Source organism: Branchiostoma floridae, chromosome 10 (assembly GCF_000003815.2).
Source record: "Branchiostoma floridae strain S238N-H82 chromosome 10, Bfl_VNyyK, whole genome shotgun sequence".
Lineage (NCBI taxonomy): Eukaryota > Metazoa > Chordata > Leptocardii > Amphioxiformes > Branchiostomatidae > Branchiostoma > Branchiostoma floridae.
In genome coordinates this window covers 11,472,100-11,493,748 of record NC_049988.1, presented here as the reverse complement: position 1 = coordinate 11,493,748, position 21,649 = coordinate 11,472,100, and the positions used below count along the sequence as shown (strand labels likewise).

Here is a 21,649-nt window from a genome sequence, read left to right as displayed (position 1 = left end):
TAGCATGTTCAAATCAATCTTTTGTTTCACAGTCTGATTGGTAGACCCTTGCAAAGACAAATTGACCAATTTTATTAGAGAGTGTCTAGTATCTACTTTTCTAAAGGTTGTTAAAACAAGAAATGCTGCTAAAAACCAACCATAAGATGATGGTGAGGATGAAAAGCAACAGAAGCTGACTTAACTGTACATTGTTGCTGTTGCTGTTTCAGACATTAGATGTGCCCGCGTCCATGGAGGCTAAACCCAAGTCCCCTCCCCCTCCCGCTCCCCCCAAACCCAAGCACATGGACAACTGGAGATTCTCAACCATCAACCTGGAAAGTAAGTTACATATTGGCCTTCAAAGTAGTCGTGTATCTGTCACTTGTCAAGTGTACTTAAATGTGCTCTATCATGACATTTGCTGTTGGTTTGAAAAAAAAATGCTGTGAGAAGTAGATTGAAGCAGTTCTATTTTCTAATTATACACGATTCACATTACTATGAAGTGGAAGAGCCATATATTGACAGCATTTTACTGATTGGGGCTAACATCCTGAAAAGAGAAATACTGATTTAAAAGTAGTATGTAAATCACCTTTATCTACGAAGTAACCTATATCCATAATGGTTGTTTTTAAAAACAGGGTATTTAGGGATATCAAGAGGATGAATGGTACATATGTAGTTTCAAACTGAAAATTAAAAAAAAAAATATTGCAATTTGAAACCACCTTTTGTCGAATTGATAAGCCTAAATACCCTGTTCTAAATACAACAGATATAGGTTACCCTGCGGATAAAGGTGAACTAGTGTTAATATACTAGTTTAAGGGAAGAGTGCATTGGAAATAATCGTTAATTCTTCTGTACCTTGTTCATAGGCCTGTTGAGTGCTTGTAAAATCAAATCATTCTTCATCATCTGTTACAGTATTAAAAGCATGAACGTCAACCCTGGGAATTTGTAACTCTTTATAGTGTGATCATCACACCACTTTTAGGGGTCTCCAATGTAAAGATATTACTGCCTTTTCAGTTTTGATTTAATTAAGAGGATTTGATTGACAGAAGTTGATGCCCGAGATTCCCATGTCTGTCCACAGATGGCCTTTTATGGCTTTTTTTATTCAATCAGGGAATGTCTGTGATTCCATCATGAACCAGATTTATCCACGATTGGTCAGAAAAGAGAGAGTGGTGAAATCCCCTTTGGCATCTAACACTGCTCCAGTTTTGTGTAAATTTGATACTTTTTCCATTTTCTGCGTACTTGATTAGATCCCGTATTGGATCAAATGGGAAATCACAGTAAAAGCTTGCTGTCCCACAGGTGGGAGTTATTTTGAGGTCAAGCAATATAGTACCTTTCTCATGCGGCGGCCATGATAGATCGAAAATGAGGTCAATGAGGCAAACGGACAAAACTTATGTCGAAAATCATGCTGAAACAAACAAAGTTCTGTCTCTGTCTGGAATTTTTTCTGCATTTTTTGTCATACTTGTAGTGACGTTTGCCATCTTGTGTTGTAGCTACTGGTGACTCTGAACTTGATGCCTTACTTGGGGACCTGTGTGCTATACAGCAAGACCTCAGCGACACTATGGGGACGCAACCTGCTACTCCACCCAAACCTCCAGCAAAGGTGGTACAACAACAACAACAACAACAGCAAGTTAGCACTACTACTATCACACAAGTACAACAGACTGTAGTCACCAACGAAGTAAAGACAGCTGTTGCAAACGGGAGCGTAACAGACAGACTTGAAGGGGTGAGTGTAGGGGAGCCTGCCAGGATACCACAACTGCCAGCTGCTCAAAGTGCTCTTCCAACCCAACAGAGAATTGAACCACCGCAGGTACAGGTACAGCAAAGGACAGAAAGCGAAGTGAGCGATCCGGACGCAAAGCTGGATGATTTGTTGTCGCAGCTCGAGGTTGGAGTGACGCAGGAGGGTGGCGGACCGGTGACGAGACCGCCACGCCCACCGCAGAAGGCGCTGAGTATCAGGAGCGAAGATTCCGCCTTCACTGAGGAGGAGGATAGCACTTTGAAGACGGGGCCTCTCAGTCCTGTAAGTAACCTTTACTTTTTACTCTTCCATGTCTGCCACGGTATTCTATGCTGTGATCTTGTGTGACAATATGTTTTACATTTATGTTCTTCATAATAGTTGTACATCCTGTAGTCATCAAACTTAACAATTTATTAGAAATTTATGATAATCGTCCCACCGTAACTATGACTGAGTTGCAATAGATATATCAGTTAAGGAAAAGCTATAAGGCTAGTTCACCTTTATCCGCAGTTTGACCTATATCCGTTGTTTTTAAAAAATAGGGCATTTAGGGATATCAAGTAAATGGACCGTGGTTTCAAACTGCAATTTTGAAAATGTTCTAATTAGAAACCAACGTCCATCGAATTCATATCCCGATCCCGTTTTAAAAAACGACGGATATTGGTTACCCCGTGGATAAAGGTGAACTAACGTTACTTATACATGTTATGATACAAGTGGCATTTTTCTCCATAAATAGTTGCTGCAATATCGAGTTTATGGATAGGTGGAGCTGTTTTCCCTCGCAGTACATGTGACAAAATCTCATTTGGTATTCTGGTCACCTCTCAGTGGTCTCCCTCCTCCAAAATGATCTCAAAGATATGTGATTAAGGAGGAAAGTGGGAAATCCTTTGGCCATTTTTGTAAGACGCTGGGGAGAAACTGTATGACCCTTAAGGCGTTTGAATTGATTTCTCAGACAGTACATCAATGAGATATCTGTAAAAACCATCTGTGCTGGAGGGGAGGTGTAAATCGGCTGGCGGCCTGTGTCTCACAATAAACCACAGGAAGGGGCCATCTCAAAACTGCATTGCAATGTGTAACTGATATTTTTGACAGAAATTGACTTCTCCTTTCATGATGAAATGTATAGGATTTTTATTGATCTTCTTATTTTTGAAAAATCTTGAAAAATTTGACTTCTCCATTTATGATGAAATGTATGGGATTTTTATGGCTTTCTTCTTGTTTTTGCATGAAAGCCTAGACTTAATAAAAATCAGAAAAGTGGAGGATGTATCCTGAACAATGACAACACACATACATGTATGGTGCAGAATGCACTGCAAATCGTTGCAGGAAATTAGAAACATTATGCACAGTTTCATAAGTTTAACGTTACTTTTCACATATACTGACTAATGAAAATCAAAGTTTTATTCTTTTTAAGAGCTAACATTATAATACTAGTATTCTCAATTGTACTTCTTCTGGCTGAACAAAGTATTATTCCATTCATTTGACAGAAAATGAAGTATAAGGTGACTGTCCATGGTGCTGAACCAGACAAGATTAACTGAAAATAAACTTGTATCAGTATCACCCAGTTTTTGAGCAACATTTGATGTTTATTCTATTGTAAAATAAACAGGTAACAAGTCCGTGTACCATCTGAATACCATATCAGTATCACCGCTCTTTTCCAAAACTCCAAAAAGGTACTCAAGCAACTGGATATGATTTTGGAAACGGTCAGAAAACCATTTTTTCCAAAACTGTTTTTCCCAAGTACAGGTCTATTCTATGGACAATCCATTGTGTAATATACCATGACCTTGTATATTGACCAGCTGGCCTTTATGCCATAATTTATTAAAGTGGCCACTGACCTGCTGTCATTCCCTTTTAGCTGTAGGTATAGATGACAGTTAAAGTCTGTTAGATATTGATTCAGAAACTGAGTAACTGGACCCATTTCAACAATACATTGCTTGACACATATAGTGGCTGCATATTGTGTCTCTCTGCTTTGAGGTAGTATTCAGGAGTTGTTCTTCTACAAGAATTTCCAAACATTCTAGTTCTATTGCCACAATGGCGTTGAGACATTTAGCAATGGCATTGTGCAGGGTTCTAGCCAGCATCCGTCCTTTGACGGATTTTGGCCGCTGAGTATGGACAAAAATTCCATCCTCTATAACGGACAAAAATCGGCATGTTAAGATATTGATTGAACCAAGCTGAGTCTACCAGCAAAATTTGCCCGTCAAAACAAAGAAAATAGACCTTCATAGGGTCTGGATTTCAAATTTTTCTGAGGGAGCCTGCCCCTGGACCTAGGATCGTCGCACCTTCGACAGGATTTCCAGAGGACGGAAAAAAATTTCAGGCTGGCTAGAACACTGGCATTTTGTTTCTCAATAGCGAATCTTCCATTTTTACACAGTTGTCTGGGAGCGTGAAGCATCGTTTGGACAGCTTGAAGGACGAACTGGACACGGTTGAACAGCTTACCGAGGTAGGACGAAATCTTCTGTTTCTACTTGACAATTAATTACACGCATGTATGTTCACTCCTCACCATATCATCCATACAGAAACTTTCTACACGATTCCATAGTGACAAGTCAGCTTCTTCCTCTCATATATTGCATATCATGCTTCTGAATATGATGTTTTTGTGTTGCCAAATTGTGTTTCAAGACATTAACATTTATGTTCACATGATCTTTAAATGTCAGTTTGCCAAAGAAAGCATTGACTGAGGATTTTTTTTGGTGATTGTAAAAATCCATTTCATCTTGCCATCAATGTTGCTATCAATATCAAAGAAATCATAGGATATGACATCTTTGCATCAGTTTATGTGGAAATGTGAGAAAGAAGTTGTCAGTGGTGTCACTCATAGTATACACTTGTTGAAGTACATCATCTAGGTATGTCATACACATCACATTGTGCTCCATTTCACTGCTTGATTGTCTTTCATTCCCTCATTTGTATCTTGAGGTCTTCATTTCATGAGTTCAAGTTTGCCAAACTTTTACATTGTGATGATTTCCATCATGTATTCGGTAATGCCATATATTTCAGCTGTGCAATGATTTCATCTCTGCTTGTTTTTGCCGCACTGTTCCATATGTTCCATACGGCATGGTCACACGGTCAGGTGATGGACTCTGAGCACCCTTTCTGTAGCATGCTTTTTCACAGGCTTCCGTGGGAGCAAAGTTTTGTAATAATAAGTAGGTCAAAGTCAAAGCATATTGCTTGTCATGAAGCATAATTCTTTTTCGATAGCTAAAGTTCCGGTGTATTTGCACAACAAAATGCACATAGTTCTTATATCACAATTCACAAGAACTTATTGGGGATTAGATAATTTTCTATTCCTCATCTCTATTAATATTATAAGCAAATAAGAAAATCATGAAGTCTTGTTAGGTCTTCAATTCTTATATGCATACTAATAATATACACTTTAATTGCAAGCTTAGAAAATCTTAACAGTCCTTATCCTGGAAAATCTATCAATGATAAATAAAAATCAATTGTCAAGAGTTTCAGACTTAACAATTTACAAATTCTGGGCAGTAAAGATTACAACCTTGGGAGCACTGGAAAACTGCAGACCTCTACAAGGGCAGTGGACCTTGCTCCCTAAGTTACTGGCCTGAGATTGATCTGTATGGTAGTTTGATAAGAAGCTGCAATTTGAAAAGAAATTGTTTTGGGAATTACTTCAAAAGTCAACCAGTTCTTCCCTATTTGTAAATCACAAAAACAAAAACATAATCTACACGGAGGTAATGATACAAAAAGAGCCACGAAAGAACCTTGTGAAGGTCAAGAAAAATGCTCCCACTGAAGCCCTGTGTTTCTCCTGTCCTTATATGGTTATTGCACTTTGCTTTGTCTCTCTTTTCTGTGGCTAGCTGAAATTGATGGACAGGGAAGCCTCGAAAATCATCCACTCCATAGAGTGCCGCCCTCCTGCCACTCTGACAGAGGTACACATTGTCGTGTTGTTACTGTCTTATTTTTGTATGGTTCTTGTGTAGCGTTTTTTTGTTTTTTAGTTCCATTTTTAGCAGTGCTGCTTTTCAGCTGCTGAGGAATTTTTGTTTTTAGTTTTCTAATACCACTAAAGTATTGATGCTGTATTGTATTATTGACCAAAACACCTTTGGGTGCAGGCCTGTAAGTAGCAGCACTGATTATAGGCTGAGGAATTTTTTAATTTTTAGTTTTCTGATACCACTAAAATTAATGTTGTAGTGTAATATTGACCAAAATACCTTCAGGAACAAGCATAGGATATTGCCTATAACTAATAAGTAACAACACTGAATGTACAGTGTAGGCTGGGGTATTTAGCAGCAATTTTAGATACCTTTTAGACTTTTAGAAATTATTATGAAAATCCAAATAATAAAGATTTCAAAAACACAAGTTTTCCTTTTTTTGCTGGCAGAGGTATTAAAAGAAATACCATGAAAACTTTCCAAAATGTGGTCCCAAAAACATCCCTAGTGAGCTAGTTTCCTAGAACGTGCCATTCTGTTCGAACTCAAATGCATTTACCATTCTGTTCTTTCCTTACTGGATAATGTCAAACACTGGCATGTTTCAAGTCTGATTTTGTTGAGGTTTAACATTAGCTTTTATCTTTTAACATGACATTTTTATTCCCTGGGCCTTTAAACATACAGATTGACATTCAGAATAGAAGTTGCAAGTTTGTCATCTTCAGTTAAAATAATGCCATGGAAGTAGCTGCAATTTGTCTTAGATATTGATATATTTTTCCTTGCTTTTCTAGTCATCGCATATCGCTAACACCACTAAGCACCCAACATTTGTTGCTGTACGTATAACACGATTACCTTTTGTCTTTCACACGTAACATATTTGTTGTACCCCTTTCTGTCTTGTACATTGTTCTGTGCATTGTTTGTGTAGAGTTTGTTTTCTCAGTGCATAATTTTTAGTCTGTATACTTGTGTTAGTGAATGCTGAAATTTGTGAAAATAACATGATACTAAATGTCAGAACCATCTTTGTTAGCACTGAAATGACAGCACATGTTTTTCTAAAGGATAAATTATGTATCTAACGTTATGATTAGTTGTAATGTTTTGTTCTGCATTTGACACAATAATCCAAATTGGACCTACTGATTATGGACTGAAAATATTATAGAATATCTTTTTGCACATTTGATTATTGTCATAATAGTATTAGATATGTGCATAATTCAGAGGGTTGCCATACATGCAGGACTTACCGCGGCGCTTGCGTTAAAGCGATCAATTCAGTGTCCCCTACTGGGACTCTAACCGATATGCCAGACATAATCCAATAACTTACAATTAAATGTCCTTCTCGCATATTTTGAATATTTGTAGTTATATTATACCACACACATGCAGCGAGTGTAACCTTATTCATTGTTCCTGATGTGTTTTATTGATGTAACATTGTTTACACAATTTGTATCAAACAATACTCAATATACATCATAACATTTTCCACACCAGAAAAAAATGCACCATGACCTGTCCTATTACCACATGAATGGGATTTAATGGTTTTATGAATATATTTATCCCACGCTTAAAACATCTAGAGACATTAGCATTTCCCAGGTGCACATCCTGGGACGGAGGGCCTGCTTTCTGTCTAACGTTTTGTCCGTTCTGTGAAATCTCAACAGGAACAGAAAGCGGAGAAAGTTAAGGCGGAGAAAATCCGGATAGCGCTGGAGAAAATTAAGGAGGCAAGCGTGCAGAAGGTAGGATGGCAAGATGTTATAATCTTATTGTGGGCATTTTTCTTTTTCTTTTTTTTTGCTACAAAGTCTGTTGTTACCATTGTTAATTTATTGGGCTATACAAGCATTCCGTTACTCCCAGTAAATAAGTTATGTGTTGAAAAATACTTTGTAGTCCAAAGCAATCTTATAGCATTGCCGTTGTAGAAAATCATTTGGGAGTTACTGCAAAATGTTCAGGAATAGCTGATGTTATACACTGGGAGTATTTCAATGCCATTTGCATCACAGAGAAAGGTGGACATGGGTATCAAAATGTACACAAAAATGGCTAAGAACTTAACAGCAGATGTATGAATGATATGGATGTGACAATATCAAATTCAACTTAAATCAGTCAAAAATTAGCTTAAATCAGCTCTGAACATGATACTGGAGTTGACATTGCAATTATTGCAGCAAAGACCCTTTGTTGTGAGATGGGGGATTGTATGAAATTTGTGTTAGATTCCCAGAGACCTAAAATGTTATTAGAAGTTTTCCCCTTCATTAGAAGTAACATCAGGACTGAACTGCATGTTCTTTGGTCCAAATTGCTCTTTTTGTTGAAAGTTAAAAGTAGAAGTTTATTTTTTTGCACATTGTTATGGTTGTCCTGTTATTCCATTGTCAAAGACAATGTTAAACAGAAGTTAGACTAGACATTTATTTAGTAAAGCTCCTTGGTAAAGTTGAACGTTACGAAAGGTTTATGCTGCGTGAATGATATTATTTTGAAACTGTTCTTGTTAAAAATTTTGCCAAATTTTTTAAAACAAGAAAAAAACGGATAGACTCTAAAGTGAAAAACATATTATCATGTCATGAATATTTGAACACATCTATTAACAGAAATTATACATGAGATTGCCACATGAAGTTGATCTTGTAGGATGTGTCATTTGATTGTAAATGTCAGATCAAAATTATCAAATATACAAAATGGTAGAATCTAATACAGTACTTCTAATTTGTATTCTACTAGTATAAAAGAAAAGGTGTTTGGGGAAATCAAGCATGGCAGCTTCATTTCTGTGTTTCTGCATATAATTCTCTTTGAAGTACTATTTTAACCCTGTCTGTTTACAGCTTTATTGAATACAGTCTTGGGAAGAAATCATTTGTGACTTAGGCCTAGGTCCCAATTTCCAACCTGGGCCTAGACACATAGCTAACGGAAACAAAAAATATGATAAGAAAGGCAGCAAAACACACAGAACATAGAAAAATTAGTCAGGAGAATAAATTGTGTACATTCCTTGGTTAGCAATTTTATTTTTTCGTTTCTGCAAACATCCCGACTGGGCCCCGTTTCGGAAATGGGACCTTAGCCTTAGTGGTGTAAATGATTGTATCAAGGCATAGAAATTACAACTCACTTTTGTTCAAGTATGTATATCAAACCAATATACCAGTAGTACCTCATCCATTATTACAGGCTAATAAGACCATACTTGATGCATAATGAAATAAACCATCATGCGTTAAAGAGCACATATACGATTAGAGATGTAATTTTGGTGGTCCCCGAGGAAATCTCCCTGCAATTATTGAAACACAATCCATTCATGTGGGGTCAGTTTGTAGTACATCTGTACATATAATTATTGCAAAATTGTGTCATTTTTGTGGCAAGATTCATACTTGGCCATGCTGTTGTCTTTTCCACAAAATACAGTTCTTGTACAGTATTTTTACATCATGGCACAGTATTAGCCTGGTGGCACCCACAAATTTCATGACAATGTTAGAATTAAGATAAGAGTAAAAATTTGTCCCCCCAAACCACTTATAGTCTCTCCAAGGAATTTTTAACTCAACAGCATTCAGAGCTGAGTTACCCTTGCAGATCTTGGCACAATCCACAAAAATATTATCAGCTTTACTTCCAAATTACTTGTTACCAGACTGAAGCTGTCGACTGTCTCCCAAGACAAAAAGAGCCGAAGACTTGTTACCTCAGATTTTAATGTCTATTTTGATTTTATATTCATGGATGTATTAAACTCATAGGGAAATGTATGCCACAATTACAAGGTTGGATGGAATCCTGGTACCAAATATGGGACTCAAATTTGTGTGGCTGACCTTCAGATATGACCCCATTTATCAGTCTGTGGAACTCCCTAGATTGAACCATACAGCCTGTAATTATTCATAACAACCATCTCAGCCATTCTACCGCGTAGACTTGGGCTTTGGATTTAAAAAAAAAACTCTTCTTTTCTTTCATTTGATTTGAAGCATCCAGTCCTTGATAGACTTAGAATTATGTCATCATGACATCCGTACAGCCTGTAATTATTCATAACAGCCATCTCAGCCATTCTACCGCGTAGACTTGTGCTTTGGATTTTTAAAAAAACCTCCTCTTTTCTTTCATTTGATTTGAAGCATCCAGTCCTTGATAGACTTAGAATTATGTCATCATGACAACCATACAGCCTGTAATTATTCATAACAACCATCTGAGCCATTCTGCTGTACTCTCCAAGTAGAGGTTGGGCTCCAGATGTTTTTTCTTTTTTTTTTAGGCATTTTTATCTGGCTTTCTATTTTGTACCATTTTCTTTATGTCTAGTGCCAAGACATATAAAGAAAATGGAAAAAAGAGAATGCCTAATGAAAACGCCTATAAAAACATTAAAATGCAGCCAAAGCCTAACCTCTGCTCGGAGAGTAATTCTGCCACATAGAGTTGGGCTCTGGAATAACAAAAACCTCTGTTTTTTCATTTGAAAAATCCAGTCCTTGATGGACTAAGATTATACCATCATGACAAACAGCTAAATTGGAATTACAGTGTATCCTAATGTCAAGGACAAGTAATGTACTCATGCTAGTATCATCAACTGGCATTGGGATATGTGAAACTTGGTTGACAGTAGCAATTTAGGCACAATGGCCTGGCAAGCTAATAGTTTTACATAGTGGTAGAGTATTCTGGTTTCTCATAAATGTTTTATTTTTATTACATAAACAGATCTACCTTCTATCAGGCATTCAGCCTCAAACTTGGCACAGCAAGGCCTTTTGAAGTCTGCATAGAAAGGGTTTGTGTTACACAGACTAAGTTATGCTTCTCCCATGATGTTACAAGTCCCAAGCTTGGATGGCTACTGTCTACTTCTCTTTCTGCTGGTCAAGCCCCTCTAATATCTGATAATTTTTGTATTTCCACAGCTTGTAGTGAAAGTCTTCATGGATGACGGGAACTCCAAGACCCTGCTGGTCGATGAGACCATGAAGTGTTATCATGTCATCGTCCAGTTGGTGGACAAGAACCACTGCGACCCTGGTCCAGACTGGACGCTGGTGGAACAGATACCAGATCTCTACATGGGTATGTACTCAAATCACCACATGCTATACTGTGCATGTTTATGCAAAATAGGTAAACACAAAGAAATAAAACACGGATGTACTGGTTTCAGTTACTAAGTAATAACCAGATTTTGTTGTACCCCATTATAAAGCTAACCAGATTTTTGTATTACCTTGTTCCAGAGCGTGTACTTGAGGACCATGAGCCCCTGGTGCAGGTGCTGCTGAACTGGACCCGAGACACCAACAACAAACTCCTGTTCCTGGAGAGGCGGGACAAGTACCTGTTCTTCAGGGAGCCACAGTTCTTCCTTATTGATGAGACGGAGTCCGAGGCTTCCGTAGAGCTGGCCCAGCAGGGAAAAGATCAGCTTCTAGAGGTTTGTGTGTGTTTGAATCTATTTATTTATTTGTTTGGGTAGTATTACAGTCAGCCAAGGTTACCCAACTAGCTGTGGCTATTACAAAGGGCTGGCCTTGGGAAAGAAATACAGATAAATTAGATAACAAGTCAAGTACAATAATACATAAAATTACACAATGTCTCTCTCTCTCGGCTCGGCTTCGTACTTTGTATTGTACCCCTGTACAATATAAAGTACAATACAAGGTATTTACATAATGATATCAACTGTTGAGCTAAACATTTCGTCTTAAGTATTACCTCTATTACTAGTAGTTTTTTTACACAGTGAAAGGGTCCCCAAGTTTGTCTGAACCATTTCTGTTTCCTATGAGAATGATAACAAAAGTTTAAGTGCAAATACTCAGCTGTGTGTTTTCAGTTTTACCTTAAGAAACATCTGCAGTTTATCCCAAAATGATTTCATCAGGTTGTTAGGTCACAGGAAAGTAGAATTTCCTTTATACACAACCAGTTAACCTGGTGATGTTTTGATGCCTATCAGACATCTTCCTGAGAGCTTAGAACTGGTATATATGCTACATGTATATGTAGCTACGCATACGTTTAGACAAAAGCACCACCTACATTGGCTACATAGAAGCAGAACTCCAGTTAGAAGCTCTCAGGAAGATGTCTGACAGGCATTGAAACATCAGCAAATAATATTAACTGGTTGTGTAAAAGAAACCTCTACTATCTGCAGTTTATGTTTAAGAACCTCACCATATCTTGATAGACCAATAAAAGACAAGTAAAAGGAGTCTAAGATGAGTTAAAGGAGGCAGTTTTACAGATTTTATGTCATTATTCTTATTGGTTTTGTTTCAGGAGTTTCTTGCCTCTGGTAAGGGCATCCCAGAACTGGAAGGAATCATGTATTTGAAGTCTGATGGGAAGAAGTCGTGGAAGAAGTACTACTTCATGCTGAGAGCCTCAGGACTGTACTACAACCCCAAGGGCAAAACTAAGGTCAGAATGGATAACAACATTTTGCTATGTTGATGAAAGTTGCAATGTTTGTGTACTACTAAAGAAGGAAGGTTTTAATTATATTTCAGCCATACCATATATGGTATGGTGAAATATATTGTATTCGTAATGTTTCTTTCTTTCTTTCTTTCTCCTGTCAAATTTTCAAAGCGATTCATCTCCGTCGTTCCGTGACCTAATGACCTGAAATTTGGCACAAGGGTAGAGTGGGTCAATACCGAGGTGTGTTTTTCATATTTTTTTCACATCTGCCTCTAAAATAATTTTATTGAAGTTTAAAGGTCATGTTTTTACCAAAACGGTATATTGTGGCACCCTGTTCCCTTGAATTACAATGGAATGACCTTAAATTTGGTGTAGATAGGCATTAGATAGTTGTTAAAATGATCCAAGTAATTTTTTTTGCATAAACCAATTTCAAATTATTAATTTCTGCACTTTTCTGAGGGAAAATTGGTTTTCTTTCGGTCTTCTCCCGTGAACTCCAGTGACCCCAGAGCCCACACGTGCCAGGTGCCAGCGGTCTGGGGAGAGCGAGAGTTAATTACTTTATGGACGCCAGCCAATCAGTGACGAGAAAGGCGAATGCTAGTTAATATTCATAAGCGGGGCCTTGCAATCCCGTATATACACAAACAGATGCATATTACAGCCTTACAGTGGCCATATGGTACCCTGTGCCCGGTTTGAAATTGTAGTTTGCGAGGATTTGGAGTTCAGAGAGGGTCATTTGAGCGGTAGCGGACGGTACGTGTGCATTGAACGTTAGTGTCGATGACTTTACCAACATTCCGCACGGCACTATCAATCATTTTCGGCAGATTTGGACAGTTTGCGTTTAGTTTTGATACGTAAGTTTGACAGTGGCGAGAATGGATGTATTTTTCCCGAACAAATGTAGGTACTTCTAGTATTGTTGTTGTTCTTTTTTGACGTAAACTTTGTACATTCAAATTGTAAGTAACTTTAAACTGCCAGAGTTTGAGCCCAATAAAACACTCTCAGTACCAGAGTATCACAACTGACCTCCGAAAAGAAACCCCCGAACAAGGTAGAAACACCTATCCTCCAGGTCTCGCACGCTACGAGCAGGAAATTATAACACTCAGACAAGATTACGTCCGATGGCTCAGCGGATTGCATACAAAGTAAAACAATTTAACAGTGGTATGCAGGGGCATATACTTAACAAAGAATTCGAAGGAAAATGAAATATATAGATAAAGCCAAATCAAATTAACTTGTTGGTCCTGGGATTTTTCAGAAAAGAAATGAAGCGACAGAGTGGTAAAATTCTTGTAAAAATTCGAGACGTCTCCGTTTATGCAATGGCTCATACAAAACAAGAAGAAGATTGAAGTTTTTAGTTTAAAAAAAAAACAACACTCCTACTACACAGTACCTGTACCTGCTTGACAATTATTAAAACGTATGCCATACTTGCTTAAAAAAAAGTTCACTGCAATAATAAATGTACCCACATCACAAGGAGATTATGACGGTACTTAGACCTAGTTATCGAAATGGAAATTGTTGAATGGCGTCATGTAATTTCATGATGAAAATCTTCTTAATGGAAGATGCGTTTTTTTCACTCTCGGAAAAATAGGAGCTGCCGCAATTCTAAGAACCAATCAGTTATGCATAGGCGCTCCTGTGGAAGATTATATTCTTCCATATGGGCCCGGGGCATATTGGGCAAGCTCTGTTTTGACCTGGAGTCAATTCACAATATTAGTTCTCTTTTGGAGATAACTTACAGTTAAAATATTGCATTTTTTGCGCAGGAGTGACTTGGAACAGTCCAATGTTGCGTGGGAATGGGTATGGCTGAAATATGCTGTATTTGCACCCAAGCAAATGTCGGCCTTTCTAGTTTTGTCAGGTGTTTTCTTCTCAAGTGTAATCTGATAAACTTGTAGTAGAAGTTAGATATTCTTTTTTTCTGTTTTTAGAAATGATACTTTACTTTCCTTGTCATCAACCAACAATGTTTTTTTAATTGCATGCCAGTTAAACCACCTCATGGCGTAACAAGGGTATACTGAAGAGTAACGTACAACACAAGATGTGTTTGTATTAGGAGTATGTTAGTCTTGTAAAAGTAGCACTTGTGAGAACTTCAGTATAAGGAACAAAACAATACTTTTCATCAAAATTGTTTGAATTCTTTAATGTGGCAGAGATATTTATTTCGCATTGCAGTATGTTGTATTTGTAATCATGTCTCTCTATCTGTTTGAACAGTCGTCTCGAGACCTATCTTGCCTTGTGCAGTTTGACCATGTCAATGTCTACTATGGCCTCAACTTCAAGAAGAAGTACAAGGCACCAACTGAATTCTGCTTTGCACTGAAGGTAAAGACTTGAACTGTACAGTATAGATTTAGATTCCTTGTCTTCTGTTAAGAAGTCACATTTATAACAGGATCAACAATAGGGATCATAGAAAACATTTGAGAGAACTTTTGTTTGGCAGTGGCTTGTATAAACTTGCATTCCCTCAAATTTTGCTCACATTTGATGGAAGCTCTTATCTGAGACCCAAACAAATTATAGACAGGACATCCATGTTTTATTACTGTCCCTAAGAGGATACCGCTTGGATATTTTACCGGATGTCAGTGATTCTCCTCTTCCTGTTCCTTATTGATGTCTTATCAGTCTTTCCTCTCACCAACACGATATATCCTGACCACCCCTGTGGAGGCAATCTTATGATCCTCGTCTTCTGACATCAGTGTGATATCCGGGTTGTTTCATTGAAAATCGGGGGTGGGATAAAACTCTGGAAGTCAAAACTTTGATGGCTTATCTTATCTTAGTCATTAAAGCTTTTGTCTCTTCCTACCAAACTGATATCAAAAACTTTGTGAAAATGACCAAACTTTTTATATTTTTGCTGTTCTGCTTCTAAACATCCATTGTGCTGTACAGTGTATTACATTTTCTTCTCTTCTTTTAGCACCCTCAGATCCAGGCCAAGTCGAAGTACATCAAATACTTCTGCTGTGAAGAGGACAGGGACATGTGGCACTGGGTCATGGGCATCAGGATGGCCAAGGTATATGGAGTGTCTAGAACAATGATAATGATGACAATGACAATGACAATGACAGACGAACAGGCTCAAAACATAACCTTCTGGCAAAGGTAAAAATGATACCAGTAAATGAGTAATACTAGTAATAAACTATCAACTTTCCTATCTATTCCTTCACCTGTAAGTACATGTAGGTCCTAGTATGGTGCCTTGAAGCACACTGTAGGAATGAAGTGGCAGTCAGTGTCATGAAACCTTGTATGTATTGTACCAACAATTATGAAGAAAAACAGGATTAAAACTAAATGATTCTTTTTTTCCAGTACGGAGACCAGTTGTACCAGAACTACCAAGAAATGCAGCAGGACATTTCGAGAGCGTTGCCGCCGAGCGGCACCACGGCCACCATCCAGCGCTCTGCGACCAACGACTCTGCCATGGGCTCCAGCATCAGTCTGCAGTCCACCGGCAGCTCCAGCAGCAGTGTCAGCAGCTCCACTCTGTCTTCCCAAGGTGGGTACACTGGTTACAGCGCCATCTATCAGCACAGGACAGTGCTGCAGCAAAATGATTACTAGTAATCTTTTCTGCATTTTGTCCTGTAGCATAGCCTGAATACCATCCTACGTAGTGACCGCTGGCTCAATCCTTTTGCTTGCCAACCGTGGTCACTATGGAGGATGGTACTCTGGCCACCTGTAGCATGCAACTCTTCGAATTTACTGCGTAGAAGCGTTGTATATTTAAAGGAAAAAGGATGGTATGAAGAATGTGCACCTAATTTTCAATGTCCTTTGCTAGTTTCGGTCTGGCTTGATCAGTTTCCTTGATGCATGTACAACATATCTATTGAGTTTTTTTAAAACATTTTGCAGGTTTTGCAGGAGAGCAGAAGACGGGGAGGCGGAGTGTTGGGGATGCCTTCTCAGAGGCATGGAAGAAAGGAGAAACCAAACATGCCATCCAGGCCAAGGTTGGTTTCACCCCTCACTTTTTTTTTACTTAATGGTCATCTCATAACAAGACCTGACGTTCATTTCAAGGTGTGACCTGAAGGCCAGTCCAAGGTTATGGGTTACATTGTAACTGTAACAGCATCTATTCTCAGGTCAGAACCATCATGATCGAGACCAGCTGAATTGCCTTCTAAGAGTGATGACTAACTGATCCAATAGGTGATCGGGAAGCATGGTAGCAGACTTCTAGTATTTCAGTCTAAATGGTGTATGAATGTCATTTGCACTCATGTAACTGTGTCAATGTTGGTTACAAATGTGGTGATATGTTTTCAGTGTACCCTGGTTGTGTCAATGTTGGTTACAAATGTGGTATAATATGTTTCCTCCAGTCGGAGCCGATGTCGCCCACGTCCCCTGGCGGGAGGTCAGCGACCTTGTCCATCTCCAGCACGGGCAGCTGGGGCGAGCACCAGCGCTTAAGCCTGCCTCCAAGGGATTCTGGGAGGAAAACTAGCGGGGACAGACAGCCACGCCCACATTCTACCAAAGAACAGGTAATGATTAACCCTCTCCCTGCTGGGGGTGCCTTTTGGCAGCAAGTTCTTCTTTGTTATATTGCAAAGATAACATGTGGATGGTTATATCATATGTCTTGACTTTCTGAGATGCTAGTACATCTAGTTTCCTTAGTGTTTTGAACATTCATATTTACAACAAACATGACTTTGCAACTGATGTAATATAGCCTAGGTTTGTGTAGTTTTGTATGTGTCCTTGTTTTAGAGTAGGTAGAATTTCACTTATGTTGTAGTAGAATCAGAATCTGATATTAACCTTAATGATGGTGTCTGACAGACACTGAAACATTGGAAGAGAGTACTATTTCGGTTGTATTTGAAGAACTTTACTACGTGAGATATTAAAACGATTTGTTGTCCCACACACAGGCGGTCACATTGATGAAAGAACTGGAACAAGTCAGGTCGGTTGGGCCCAGCCACTCTGTCCCAGTTCAGAGACCACCCATCCCACCACCCTTCCATCTACAACAACAACAACAACAACAACAACAGGACCCCCAGGAGGTGTATGAAGTCATGGCGCCCCAGGTGTACGAACCCATGGTCAAGCAGTCGTCCCCGTCAGCTAAACCCAAGGCATATGTACCCCAGGGTGGAACAGCCACTCCCATGTTGCATGCCGCCGTTCCCGGAGCTGGACGACCTCCCTCCTTGGGTGTTCCATCAGCCGGCACTCCCCCCTCCCCTGCGGCGACCGTACAGCCACAGAGGGCAATCATCAATACGGCAATCATACAGCAGAGAAACTCCTTGAGAAAGAGCGACGGATTCCAAGATCTTCCACCTCCCCCGCCGCCTCCGAAAGAGGGCGCTCCTCATCCACCCATTGTTCAGGTCAGCGTGCAGAGAACCCCCAGTCTGCCATCACAGCGATCCCAGCCTCCGCTAGCACCGAAGCACGCTGGTTCCCTTCCCATGGGCATCGTACCTCCCCAGGCACAGCCGCCTCCTGTCGCAGCCAAGCCGGCGGCGGGGATGGCGAAAACAAAGCTACCTCCGCCACCACCACCTAAAAGAAGTCAAGACACAAAACTGACCGCCGAACAACAACAACAACAACAGCAACAACAATATCAGCAACAACAACAACAATATCAGCAGCAACAGCAGCAACAACCTCAGGCCGCAGGTAGGAAAACTCCAGCCCTCTCCCTGATAGCTGATCTGAGGAAGACTCTGGAGAAACAACAGCAGAAGATTGCAGATGCCGAATCACAGCAACAACAACAACAAGCACTGACTCCAAAAACCCCTGACCTTCCTCCACCTCCTCCAGAGTTCTTAGAAGGGCTCCCGAGTAACAAGCCTTCAATTAAGAAGAAGCCACCACCACCTCCTAAGAGAAGTGAACAGACTTATCTGTCTGGGAACAAGTAATGCGCTAATCACCCCTCTTTTGGAATGGTTTCAGCCACCCGTACATCATTTAGAAGCCTTTATCAGACTGCTACATTTATGCAGGGGCGAGGATGTATTGTTATTCATCCATTGGCATTGCTTGTAAGTTTGCTGACATGTTGTTTGTTATCTCAATTCATAAGGCAACACGTGTTAACTCTAAAGAGACATCATGATCAAGAGGGGCACAATAAAAATCCAAGTCATGACTGTGATTTGGCACTTACGTACTCTTGTCAAACGTTTAGATAATTTATTCAAACATTTAGACATGTCGTTTAATTAGCACTGAGAATGGTTTTAAGATTTGTGATACATTTTCCTCCATAAGGTCACTAATTATGCCTATGAAATTTATAGTGCCATCCTCAAAACATTCAAATTTAACCAGAAGAGACCACAAGTTTGTGTCAGCAAGTAATTCTTCCAAACGTGGCAACAAACAGGGCAAACAAATTTGTACCTTTTTGGTATGCTGTAGTTTTTGTTGTTAACTGCAATTCTTGTAAGTACAGTACTGTGAATTCATGAATAGAAAGATGGGTGAGGATTTGTATTCAGAAATAAACTGAGAAAACAGTGTGTAAATAGCTAAGGTGTTTGAGACAATTTTCCAAGAAATGGACAATTTTTTCCAAAGTATGAAGTAGCAGTGGTACTGGTAAAGTATGTATATCTTTACCAAAAGCTCAGCCTAAGAAAGAGCAAAAGTGATAGATAATGATGAACTTTCATTAAATATTATATACTATGAATTCTTGAGGTGACTGCAAATAGTAAAGACATTGGGCGTTCCACATGTGCTTATTGATGACAAGAATTTGGAGAAGCAGTAGATATTTGTAAGTCTCATTCTAATGAAGAAAAACTTGGGGTAAACTTTAAGGTAAAACGTGTTATTGAACAATTGACCGATTTCCATATTTTTGTATTGTTTTGAGGAAATTTTATGAGACAATTGTACATAAGAAATTGTAGAGAATGGGATTTTGAATGTAAGTGTTGAAATCATATTGATTGAAAGTATGGTAGCACTTAGGTGAAAGTGGCTGGTGTTTGTAAGAGGATATATATTGTAATTGGCAGAGGGACAGAACCTAAAGGTAATTCTGGTGTTTTCAGCCAATGAAAATGGACTTTGTTAGATAGGTACCTATTTTACATGTGGTACAAGTATTTGTTTGGTAATGTCGGAGTTGGAAGTTAAACTATGTCAGAGTGACTAACTATTGGTCATGTAAGGAATGTAACGAAGGAAATGTTGTCAAACCAACCATGACAAATATGACAGTTTGAATGCAACAATTTTTTTTCATATTACACAGTTTGTATTTTTGATTACCCAAAACTGTCTGTAATGATTATTACAAGCCACAGGTTTGCAGTATCTATAACTATCAGATGGTTTTGTTTTCACTCCAGGCTTGCCACTGTACTCATGATTTGTATATATACTATTTTCCAATACGTAAATTGTTGCCTATATGAATTTGACCAATTAAGAATGTGTTGGACATGTTACTTAAATGTTTTTTTTTCTTCTTCATACTATTAATGACCTACAAGTTGGAGACAACCAATTCAACATCAATATGTCTAGGTGATGTTACCATTTCATTTTATCAACTAACCAAGTTGTTACACAATGTCAAATGTCTTGGTACAAGTTGTCCAAATAAGACCCCTGTTACATTTACCATAGCTATCTTTAAAGTACTCTGTATTAATCTTACCAGTGAAGACATCTTTGATAATTTACATAACGATGATTTGAAATGCCGCAGTCCCCAAAAACACATTTGTTTCTTACACCGAAATTTGCAGTGCATATTTTTCATGTAGATAGTTGTTGGGAACAACGGTTTTTATTACAACCATACACAAGCTTAAAGTACTGATTTAGTGTTCCTGTCATCTGTTTTTGTCCCATAATTTGCTGACAATCACTCCTTATTTATCACAATGAAAAAGCTAACAACTGAAAGATTTGGTGGCTGTCAAATCTACATAATTTTGTAGAAGTCATAAACTTTTTGAAAGTCTCTTTTAGATGAGAGAAAGGAGAAATCTGAATCAGAAGTTTCAATAAAGTGATTTTAGATCATGCTCTGCAAACAACGTCGTGGTGCTGATTTTGTTGTATGAAGGAGATTAAAAATAGATTTATGATGCAACTTTGTAGAATTGGAATTCTTTACACAACACTTTTGTGGTAAAATAGTCAATTCATATCCGAGAAGTGACAATGACATTCTTCCTTTTGTACATTAATGCATTGAAGAAGTTGAAATTATTAATGTTGTTGGCTAAGTAGCCAGGTGATAGTGACAACATTGATCATTAAAGTGGGAATTACATGTTACGTTTCATGGTTGTCTGTTGTTCTTTTAAAGAAAAACTAACTTTAATGTTAACGCCAGTTTTCCGCTTGGAAACCTATATCCGTTGTTTTTAAAAGCGAGGTATTTTATGGATATCTAGTCGACGGACATTGGTTTCAAATTGCAATATTTTCATAGCATTCCAGTCTGAAACACTCTTCTGTCAACTTGATATCCCTAAATACTCCGATTGTATATGCAACGGATAAAGGTTACCCCGCGGATAAAGGTGAACTAGCGTTACTATTGAGAAGATTGCAAGATTTGAGTTTAATTTTTATTGTAAAAGAGAAACTACATGCACAGTGGTGCCATACTCAAGCTATAAGCATACTGAGCTTAATTGGTGTCTTTATATCCGTTAGTAAAACAGTGTAGCCAATTTTGCTATTGTTTATGTTCTGCCAGATTGCATACAACATAGCCTGATTAAATCTCGCTTATAGCAGCCCGCCAAACATCCGCCGGCACTCCGCGGGGAGGGGCCAGTTACAGCCCTGGACAGCGGAGTTTGTGTTACACAGACTACATACAACAGAAAAGCAGCAGAACATATTTCTCGCTCAACCGCGCTCTCTAGTAGCCTCCTTCACCGGCGTCTCTGGGAAGCTTGGCAAATTTTTTTTGGGGGGAAATTTTTTTTTTTGGGGGGGGGGGATGGGAAATTTTGACTATAGCCCACAAGATTAACACAGTCACTCGCAATACCGGCATCTTTGCCTGCCGCGGATTATGTATCGGGGCTCTAAAGATAGATGATCCGGCTGCACACATGTTGGGACATGGCAGAGATGACTTACGTGATAGCCAGGTAGTCCTATGTCCACGCGTTGATTGTACACCATAAAAGCACATCTATGTACATGCATCTTTTTTCTTCTCTCTAGAATCACCCCTGGTAGCCAGGTAACCCAAATTACACCGTATTGAATGCGATTAGGTTCTGTGACGGGCGATTTCCCCCCCATCCACTCAAGACACTAC

The 21,649-nt window shown here is 38.8% G+C and overlaps 1 protein-coding gene across 12 annotated transcripts in view; it reads left to right on the top strand.

Moving 5' to 3' along the window:
• LOC118423876 (amyloid beta A4 precursor protein-binding family B member 1-interacting protein-like) overlaps positions 1-20,402 on the top strand; it is a 49,115-nt gene extending 28,713 nt beyond the window's left edge. For 9 of the 12 annotated variants that reach the window (XM_035832183.1, XM_035832175.1, XM_035832184.1 and 6 more), the window contains 15 exons: positions 213-324; positions 1,515-2,059; positions 4,218-4,289; positions 5,707-5,781; positions 6,594-6,638; positions 7,488-7,565; positions 10,767-10,926; positions 11,091-11,287; positions 12,142-12,282; positions 14,551-14,661; positions 15,269-15,367; positions 15,670-15,859; positions 16,222-16,319; positions 16,695-16,859; positions 17,253-20,402. In XM_035832183.1, the coding sequence (XP_035688076.1) occupies positions 213-324; positions 1,515-2,059; positions 4,218-4,289; positions 5,707-5,781; positions 6,594-6,638; positions 7,488-7,565; positions 10,767-10,926; positions 11,091-11,287; positions 12,142-12,282; positions 14,551-14,661; positions 15,269-15,367; positions 15,670-15,859; positions 16,222-16,319; positions 16,695-16,859; positions 17,253-18,263 (3,099 nt within the window). In that variant the 3' untranslated portion in view covers positions 18,264-20,402. The remainder of the gene's footprint in view (positions 1-212; positions 325-1,514; positions 2,060-4,217; positions 4,290-5,706; positions 5,782-6,593; positions 6,639-7,487; positions 7,566-10,766; positions 10,927-11,090; positions 11,288-12,141; positions 12,283-14,550; positions 14,662-15,268; positions 15,368-15,669; positions 15,860-16,221; positions 16,320-16,694; positions 16,860-17,252) is intronic. The other 3 variants (XM_035832179.1, XM_035832178.1, XM_035832182.1) reach the window with 3 other exon arrangements.
• The last annotated feature ends 1,247 nt before the right edge of the window (positions 20,403-21,649 follow it).